This window comes from Orycteropus afer, unplaced genomic scaffold (assembly GCF_000298275.1).
Source record: "Orycteropus afer afer isolate SDZICR_OR568_19922 unplaced genomic scaffold, OryAfe1.0 scaffold00039, whole genome shotgun sequence".
Taxonomy (NCBI): domain Eukaryota; kingdom Metazoa; phylum Chordata; class Mammalia; order Tubulidentata; family Orycteropodidae; genus Orycteropus; species Orycteropus afer.
Genome location: NW_006921626.1, coordinates 11909529 through 11920096, shown reverse-complemented (window position 1 = coordinate 11920096; position 10568 = coordinate 11909529). Strand labels below are relative to the sequence as shown.

Below are 10568 nucleotides of genomic sequence, written 5' to 3'. Positions count from 1 at the left end.
AGAAATCAGAGCTTATTCTTACTGGATCTCCTTTGTAGGTAACTTTTTGTTTTTCCTGTGCTGCTTTCAGGATTCTGTCTTTGTCTTTGGTTTTGATGAGTTTGATGATAATATGTCTTGATGATTTTCTTTTGGGGTCTATCCTGTTTGGGGTTTGTTGGACTTCTTGAATGGATATATTCTTATCTTTCATCATATCAGGAAAGTTCTCTTCCAACAATCTTGGACAATTTTCTCAGTGGTTTTGTTTTTCTCTTCCTGTTCTGGAATTCCAGTGACATGTAGGTTACTCCTTTTGATGGTATCCCACATGAACCTTAGGCTTTCTTCATTTTCTTTTGATCTTTTTTCTAATTGATCCTTTTCCAAAGAAGTATTCAGGTATTTGTCTTCAATCTCATTAATTCTGTCTTCCACAAAATGGTATGAATGAGTCTAAATGGAATAATACCATAATACAAATACATGTTTAAAGGGATTTATCAGTGTGTCATGAGGAAGCAGCTACAACACCAGCTATCATCATCCCTAAACTTGAAGGGGCAAGAGGAAAGAAGAATGTTACTGGAGCCTGCTGAGAACTAAAGGCTTCAGAAAGGGGCTGGCCTAAGGTAAAGGAACATAAAAACCAAACCGGTTGTCATCAAATTGACTCCACTTCCTGGTGTGCCCTATGTTGCAGAGTAGAACTGTGCTCCAAAAGGTTTCCAATGGCCAGTTTTTGGAAGTAGACTGCCAGTGCTTTTTTCTGAGGATGTCTGGATGGACTCTACTTCCAACTTTCTGGTGAGCAGTGAGCATGTTAACCAGTCATACCACTCAGGATGCCATATTTTGCCAAAACTGCAGCAAGGCAGAAAGGAGCCTCACATATGCCTTATCCAACTAGACTTCAGAGGACAAAGGAACCCACTTATATAATCTGTGAGCCTGAGCATCCCAAATACATACTACAAGTCAGAGAAGGGCAGAGACTAGATCTTCTGGGATATAGATAAAGCAGCACTGACAACAAACACTTTCATATTTTTTTTAAAGTAAAACCCAGTTTTATACTTGATGTAGAAAATATTAAATATTAACATGACACAGAAATGTAGAAAACAACATTGTAATACAAATGTTTGTGATCATGTAAGTAAATATTATAAATTATTAACATTAGAGAAAATAGTATTTAAGTAAAAAACTAAAAACTGGTACAAATATTTATATATTAGTTAAAGATATAATCTACCAACATAGAGTCTGAATATATGATAAATGTTAGAAGGAAAAGAGAGAAATTGTCAAACCTATAGAAAGTAGAGTTTAATATAGTTTTCTCAGAAATAAGTGAACAAAAAACTAAAGGGTATAAATTTGAAAACTGAAGAATGTTCCACATCAGCAAATTTAGTAACAACATCTACAAGTTAAAGGTGAGAGGATATTTGATTTTCTCAATAGAATTATAAAAAGTATTTCATATGATTAAACGTTCTTTAATTATAAAAAAAATTTGTGCAACTAGGAATACACTAAAACATCTTTACTTTGATAAGGGTCATGTTTCCGAGCCTAAGCATCATGATAAATGGTGAAACATTAGAAGGTTTACCAGTAATTTAGGAACAAAAGACAAATGCTCACTGTCATCTCTGTATTTCAACATTGTACAAATGTTGTCATCTAAAACAACATGAAAAGAAAACGACATTTTCAAAAGAATTGTAAACAAAGAGACAGGACTATTATGATTAATAAATGGCATGATTGTCTAACCAGAAAAATCTCAGGGCAACAACTGAAAAACTTGTTTCTCATTTTTTGTGGGGAGGAATTCCTGGCTTACAGAAGTTCCCCTTACATGTGAGATTATTCTCATTACATCACCTCAGGAGGGACAACTGGGGCAAAGGAGAGCCTGCATGGTTATTTTGTACATAAAAAATAATCTGCTCTGTTCTAGATATCTTGTTAGATATTAAAACTTAATAAAGATCAATAGCTTTCTTATAACCAACAATAATTAGAAATGTAATAACATTTTACTGGGCCAAAAAAAACCAAACACACTGCTGTTGAGTCAGTTTCAACTCATAGCAACCCCCACTGGGTTTCTGAGGCAGTACATCTTTACAGAGTACATTGCCCAGTCTTGCTTCTGCTGAGTCTCTGATGGGTTTGAACCACCAACCTTCTGGTCAGCAGTCAGATGCCTTAGGGACTGTGCTACCAGAGCTCCTTTTCTGGGCAAAGTAGTTTTAAAAATTCACATTTTGAGGCTCTTTCTTTGCTCTAAATAAGCAGAAATGATAGATTAAAATATGAAAAGGAGACCATTAAAAAGACTAAGTAAAATAAACAATTCAGGAAGCAAGAATGGAATGGAAATGCCAAGTAGTGAGATAGGTTGAAACTACAGGCCTACTGAATTCTAGGGAGCTCTGGTGGGATAGTGCCTAAAGCATTTGACTGCTAAACAGAAGGCTGGAAGTTCAAACCCACCAGCCACTCCTCAGAAGGAAGGTTGGGGAATCTACTTCCATAGTGATATCACCTTGGAAACAGAAGGAGGGGTCACTATGAATCGGGTCTGACTCGATGGCAGTGCATTGCATTGTACTGAATTCTAGGTCTTTTGAATGCAGGCTGATGTGGATGTCAATTCAGTTCCTGGCCAGTTTTCAGATTCATATGAATCTCCAAGTACACAAAAACTGTCTGAATGTTACCTGTTTTTTACCTAGTACCTCTCTGACAAGAGTATACCACAAATGGGATGGCTTTAACAAACAGGAGTTTGTCCTCTTATAGTTTGGAGGCTTTAAGTCTGAGTTCAAAGTGCCAGGCTCTAGGGGCTGGGCGAAAGCCCCTCAACATTGGACTTCAGCTCTGCCTCCTGCTCCCAGCCCACTGAATCTGGAAGCTTTTCTTCACTCAGATAGCTGCTGGCTGCTGAAGCTGACAAGCCCAAGGTTGACAAGTAAAAAGGCATAGTCCCGATGTTATCAAACCACATGGCAGGCCATTAATTCAAGTCCATTGAAAGTCCCAAGGTCGACAGAGCATGGCAGGCTGCTGAACAATGGCACAGCGACATGCAGGGTTCAAGTGTGCCATAAGCTAGAGACCATTCCCAAAGCTGCTTCTTATATACAGGAAGCAGACCACATACCCAAAGCACCTACTCAGTTGCTCCAATAGATTCCACTATGGAGTTAATTACCAATCTTACCATGGGGCATAACTACATTCAGCTGCCCAGCTGCTCAACCAGGCCCAGCCAAGTTGACACACAAACTTAACCACTACAGTATCCATGATCATACTCTCAAATTGAAGCATGTACTGTAAAGATGGTTATTTTACAATTAGCCATGTGTCATCATGTTCCATCAAAATCCATTTCATAAAGGATTTTATTTCTTTTACCTCTCCATATATTTCCCACTTAGATAAGTGGATAATTAACCAAGTTAAAGAAAAACAAATACATAGTATATATAAATATAATTTTAAGATTTGAAGTAGTACTTACTTGTTTAACAAATCAAACATGCTTTTCTCCACATTTACTAGCCACTGTTCTACAGCACTTCTTACTCGAATTTTCCTACAATTCAAAAATAAGCAATTATTTTTATTCGTCTTTCATTACTTTGATGTACCTGTTGACTGGGTAAGTTTTCTACACATTTTTATAATATTTATAGGCCAAAGGGCTTGATTGTATATTATCTTTTGATTTTTCTAGATCTTAATTATATAGAAAATCATGTTACCTAGCTTAAGGAAATTCTGACATCAAAAAACATGATACATTCTAGTACAAAATATTTTTGGATTCCTTATAGGATGTTTTAACACCAATCTAGGTTAGGGTGGGGTTGGGGTTTTGATGTGGGCACCATACTTCTTAGGCAACTTACATCAGGATCCACGTGCCAGAGGTTAGAGAGCCCTTGCTGGGGTTGGCAGATTGAACCAGTGTAGGAGCTCTGGTAGCATAATGGCTAAAGCACTTGACTGCTAACCAGAAGGCTTGTGGTTCAAACTCACCAGCCACTCCTCGGAAGGAAGGTTGGGCAATCCTACTTCCGTAGTGATACTGCCTCGGAAACCCAAGGAGGGGTCACTATGAGTTGGGGCCGACTCGATGGCACATAACAACAACAACAACAGCTTGTTATAACTGCTTGGGAGCAGGTCATACAAAATCAGAGCTCAGTGGAGGCAACAGTAACTCCAAGCAAATAGCAAATTTCCTTCCTGTCTATGCTTGTATAACAAAATAAAATAAGAAGCAAACACTAAAAAGAGAGTAGAAAACAAGAGGGAGATTTAATGACAAAAAAAAAGAGAAAAGAACTAATTAGAAAGAACCAGGAGGTTGAAGAGTCCATCCTTTTAGTTAAAGTAAAGATGAGAAAAATATTTCTTGTACGGAGCATGGAAAGGTAAGACTGTATTTGCAGAAGGATATTATCTTTGAAGAAATGGTTTTCTTAGAAAACTTCTTTGAAATTTCAGAAATTTACAATAAGAAGTTTTAAATAATGAGGTTTTACAGACTCTAAACATATGTAACAAGTGTATCATACTTTGGCAACACAAGACTTTCTCCTTCAGCTGATACAAGCATCGTTATAGCAGGAGGGCCGATTTCTTGTTTGTGTATCATTAAGTGTCTTATATTTTCAAAACATTTCACAAGATAAGGCTGTGAATCAGAAACAAATATAATTAACACTGTATAATCGTGAGCTTGTCAGGAAAGAATATCGTTGAGCAGTTTTAGACATTACCTGTACAGACTCAGGATTTTTACTATAAGCTAGAATGTCAAGAAGTTCAGCGTTGCTAAGGAAGTAAAATCTTGGGAAAATCGTTCTTTTGATTTCAAGGTAGTCCTGTCCAGAACCAGAAGAAATGCCATTCAGAATATATATTTAATCATGATATGAATCACATACTTATGTGGGCTTATTATTAACACACAAAAGCCACAGTCTTAAAGTATATGTAATAGTATCAGTCAAAATAATATCCCATGAATAATGAAAGCTATACTTAAATTGCTAAACATAAATTTTTATACAGCAAAAACTAAAATGAAAACCAAAACAAAATAGAAATAACAAAACCTTTGCACACATACACACACTTTCGCACACACATCATTTTATGATCATTAGATATTGTAAAATTTGGACATTATCAGTATTGTTTTTCCATGTTCCAAACTTTCTTCTCTTATTTTTCTATCTGTGGAGATATCATCTTATAGAATACATTATTTCTGCAGATGACCTCACATACTAGTACACAGAGAATTCCTGTATTTCTTCTGTCTCTCCACAACTGAGCTCCATTCACACCAGTCTTGTCTTGTCTTTGTTTTCAGAGGATGAGATGCCTGTCCATTTTTATTAGGCCATGGTGGTGCAGTAGTTAAAGTGTTCAGTTGATAATCTAAAGGTCAGTGGTTCAAACCTACCAGTCCCTGTGAAGATTACAGCTTCTGTAACGACTACAATCTTGGACATATTATGGGGCAGTTCTCCTTGTCCTGTAGGGACTCTATGAGTCAGAATCCACTTGATGACAATGGATGAGCTTTTTTTTTTTTTTTTTTTTTTTTTAATGCTCCTCTTGTTTTATTTATTATTCTCTTGCATCTTCATACTCTCCCATATCTTCAGTCTCTCCCATGCAGTACGCTTCCCCCACTAAAATTTCTCTCATTAAAAAAAAAGAAGCTCTTTTTTTCCCTAGTTACTACTTGTCCACCTTCTCATCATAGTTAAAATTATTGAAAAAATATTCTATAAACTCAAAATTTTTTTTTACTTATTTCTCAGTCATTCTTACTCTCCTGCCATCTAGCCCCTACAGTTACCAAATTTACTAGAAACTCAGTTTTCATGTTATATGATATTTCTACAGCAGTTGACTTTGTTAATTCTGTCCTGTGTTTTGATTTCTAGGATTTCACTCTCCTGTTTTTCTTCCATCTCTCAGCCACTTGTACTCATTCTCCTGCACAAGTCCACTGCACCTTAATTTTGACATTTCTTGGGTTCCATCATTATCTCTCTTCCTACTCCTGATTCTCTTCTATGATCTATTTGATACACACCCACTTGTTTTTTAGTTCAGATCACTTTCCTTGTGCTCCAGATCTATACACCCAACCAGTAATCCACTGGACTGTTTCATAAGTATCAGATTTTCAAATACTAAAGTTAGTTATTTTCACTAAAACCTCCTCCTCTTTAGTTCCTATCTCTGTTATTGAAATCATGCTTCATTGCACAGGCCAAACCATAAATCGAGGCATACTTCTGGACTTATTTATTTTATCCTTTATTCACCTGTCTGATAATTCCTGGCTCTACCTTCTTTCATGCTCACCATGGCCAGAAAGATGTTTACTTGTGTTTAATTGACTATGCAAAAAGCAATAGACTGTGTGGGTCATAACAAATTACAGATAACATTGAGAAGAATGGGAATTCCAGAACATTTAATTGTGCTCATGAGGAACCTGTACATGGACCAGGAGGCTGTCATTAGAACAGAACTGAGGGATACTGCATGGTTTATAAGGAAGGGAGTGCATCCAGGTTGTATCATTTCACCATACTTATTCAATCTGTATGCTGAGCAAATTATCAGAGAAACTGGACTATATGAAGAAGAAGGCAGCATCTGGATTGGAGGGAGACTCATTAACAACCTGCGATATGCAGACAAAACAACTTTTCTTGCTGAAAGTGAAGAAGATATGAAGCACTTACTAATGAAGATTAAAGACTACAGTCTGCAGTATGTATTACACCTCAACATAAAGAAAATGAAAATCCTCACATTGGACCAATAAGCAGCATCATCATAAATGAAGAAAAGTTTGAAGCTGTCAGTGATCTCATATTACTTGGATCCACCATCAACATCAGTGGAAGCAGCAATCAAGACATCAGATCATGTATTGCACTGGGCAAATCTGCTGCAAAAGACCTCTTTAAAGTGCTGAAGAGCAAAGATGTCTCTTTGAAAACCAAGGTGCACCTAACCCAAGCCATGCTGTTTTCAATTGCCTCATTTGCATATGTCCAGCTTTCACAGCTGGACAATGAATGAGAAAGGCTGAAGAGTTGATGCTTTTGAGTTGTGGTGTTGGAGAATACTGGAAGTACCATGGACTGCTAGAAGAACCAACAAATCTGTCCTGGAAGAAGTATAGCCAGAATGCTCCTTGGAAGCAAGAATGGCCAGACTTCATGTCACCTACCTTGGTCATGTGATCAGAAGGGATCATTCCCTGGAGAAGGATATCATGCTTGGTAAAGTGGAGGGAAAAAAGGGAGAGGCCTCAACAAGATGGATTGGCACAGTGGCTGCAATGATGGGCTCAGGTACAGCAAGGATTGTGAGGCTGGCACAGGACTGGGCAGTGCTTCATTCTGTTGTACATAAGGTCGCTATGAGCTGGCAACAACTCAATGGCACCTAACAACAACAACAACATGGCCTTATTTTACTAAACAAAAAACAAAACCTTCAAACCCAATGCTGTTGAGTCAATTCTTACTCACAGTGACCCTATGAGTTGATCTTGTTTTGGCCCCCAATATTTCTAGTCTTCTATTGGTTTCTTCATATCCGTTCTCACTGCCTTCAATCCAATCTCTGATCCCTTCTATAGAGATATTTTTAAGTTAAATAATTTCACTCTCCCCCTTTTAGTGGCTGTTCACTGTCTATAAAGTCAAAACACATTGTGATATTCATTGCCCTCCATCCTCTGTTCCCTACCTCCCTGGAGAATCTCATATCTCACCATCTTGTCTACAACTCCAGAAAGTGCCATACTTGCTCATGCTTCCATATCTTTGTAATTTTTCCCTCTGCCTAGGATGTTCAACCCACCCACCCTTCCCCATCTTGACTCTACCTGGTTAACTCTTACACTTCTTTCAAGACCCAGGTCAATTATCACTTTCCCAAGAAAGTCTTCCAAGCAAGATATTTCTCCTTTGTTATGGTCATAGCATCCATCTTATTATTTTCCATTTTTCAAAAAATCTTAAGCATCCTAGTGGGAGTGAAGTGGTATATCATTGTGGTCTTGATTTGCATTTCTCTCATGGCTAAAGACACTGAGCTTTTTTTTTTTTTTTTTTTTTAATATTTGCTGGCCATTTGAATATCCTCTTTGGTGAAATGTCTATTCAAGTCCCAGGCCCACACTTTAATTGGATTATTTGTCTTTTTATTGTTAAGTGGTAGAAGTTTTATATATATTTTGAATATTAGATCCCTATTGGATATACAGTTTCCAAAATTTTTCTCTCAATCTGTAGGTTGCCTTTTCACTTTGTTGAAAGACTTTTGATGAGCAAAAGTATTTAATTTTTATGAGATCCCATTTACCTACTTTGTCTTTCTTTCTTCATACTTTTGTTATTATATCAGATAATCCATCATTGAAAACTAGGCTCAACAGTCAGACCCCTATCTTTTCTTCTAAATATTGTATGGTTTTAGTTTTTACATTTAGGTCCTTGCTCCTTTTTAAGTTGGTTTTTGTGTATGGGGTGAGGCATAGATCCTGATGTACTCTTGCATGTGGAAATCCAATTCTTCCATCACCATTTGTTGAAGAGGCTCTTCCTTTCTATTGAATGGTCTTAACACTTTGTCAAAAATCACTTGACCATAGATGTGTGGGTTTATTTCTGGACTCTCAGTTCTATCCCATTGGTTTACGTGCTATCCTTTTATCAGTATCAAGCTATTTTGATTACTGTAGCTTCATAATATGTTTTGAAATCAGGAAGTGTGAGTCTTCCTACTTTGTTCATATTCAAAATTGCTTTAGCTGTTTGGGGCCTCTTGCCATTCCATATAAATTTAATGACTGGCATTTCCATTTTTGTAAATAAGGCTGTTGGAATTTTGATCAGAATTGTGTTGAATCTACAGATCAGTTTGGATAGTACTGATATCTTAACAATATTAAGTCTTCCAGTCCATGAATACAAAATATCCTTCCATTTATTTATATCTTCTTTAATCTCTTTTGGCAGTTTTATAATTTTCATTGTAAAAGTCTTTCATATCCCTGATTAAATTTATTCCTGGGTATTTTAATCTCTTAGATGTGATTGTAAATGAAATTGATTTCTTAATTTTCTTTTCATATATTTCATAGCTAGTGTATAGAACACAAATGATTTTTTGTGTGTGGACCTTATACCCTGCTGCTTTGCTAAATTCCTCTATTACCTCTAGATATATCTTGTGGAATCTTTGAGATTTTCTATATATAGTAACATGCCATCTATGATTAGAGATGATTTTACTTCTTTCTTTCTGGCTTGGATAACTTTTATTCCTTTTTCTTGCCTTATTGCTTTAGCTTGGACTTCCAATACAGTATTGAATAAAAGTAGTGAGAGTAAGCATCCTTGTCTTGTTTCTGATTTCAAGGGTAAAGTGCTTAATCTTTCTTCATTAGGTATAATGTTGGATGTTGCTTTTTCATAAATACCTTTAACCATTGTGGGACTTCCCTTCTATTCCTATCTTGTTGAAAGTTTTTATCAAGAAACGGTGTTGGCTGGAGAATTCTATCAAAGACTCAGAGAAGAGTTGATACCTATGCTACTCAAGCTATTCCAGAACATAGAAAAAGATGGAATACTCCCAAACTGATTTTATGAAGCAAGCATAACACTAATACCAAAACCATGGAAAGACACTACTAGAAGGAAAACTATAGACCAATATCACCCATGAACATAGACACAAAAATCTTTAACAAAATCCTGGCCAACAGAATACAACAACATATCAAAAAATTAATACACCCAGACCAAGTGGGATTCATACCAGGTTTACAAGGGTGGTTCAACATCAGAAAATCAATCAATGTAATCCACCACATACACAAAACTAAGGAAAAGAATCATATGATTATATCAATTGATGCAGAAAAGTTATTTGATAAATTCCAACATCCATTCCTGTTTAGAACTCTCAGTAATATAGGGATAGAAGGAAAATTCCTCAACATAATAAAGGGTATATATGCAAAGCCAATGGCCAACATCATTATTAATGGAAAAAGACACAAGGCATTCTCCTTATGAATGGGAACCAGATAGGGATGCCCTCTATCACCACTTCTATTTAACATTATATTGGAAGTCCTGGCCAAGGCAATAAGGCAAGAATGAGAAATAAAAGCTATAAAAATTGGCAAAGAGGGATTAAAACTATCTCTATTTGTGGATGATATGATCCTGGATATAGAAAACTCAAGGGACTCAACAACAACCAAAAATTACTGGAACTAATAGACAGGCTCAGCAAAATGGCAGGATACAAGGTCAACATACAAAAATCAGTTGGATTTCTCTGATAAAGAAATAAGGGAAACAATACCTTTTACTACAGCTATAAAAAAGATAAAATATTTAGGAATAAAACTCACCAGAGACACAATAGACCTATACAGAGAAAACTATAAAACACTGCTACAAGAGACAACAAAGGCACTACATAAATGGAAGAAC

General features: G+C 36.3%; 1 protein-coding gene across 1 annotated transcript in view; it reads right to left on the bottom strand.

The window, feature by feature from the left end:
* DNAH14 (dynein axonemal heavy chain 14) overlaps positions 1 to 10568 on the bottom strand; it is a 792430-nt gene that overhangs the window by 522709 nt on the left and 259153 nt on the right. The window contains exons 23-25 of the mRNA XM_042780425.1: positions 4791 to 4895; positions 4587 to 4705; positions 3524 to 3598 (exon numbers count right to left, since the gene is read on the bottom strand). Of these exons, the coding sequence (XP_042636359.1) occupies positions 3524 to 3598; positions 4587 to 4705; positions 4791 to 4895 (299 nt within the window). The remainder of the gene's footprint in view (positions 1 to 3523; positions 3599 to 4586; positions 4706 to 4790; positions 4896 to 10568) is intronic.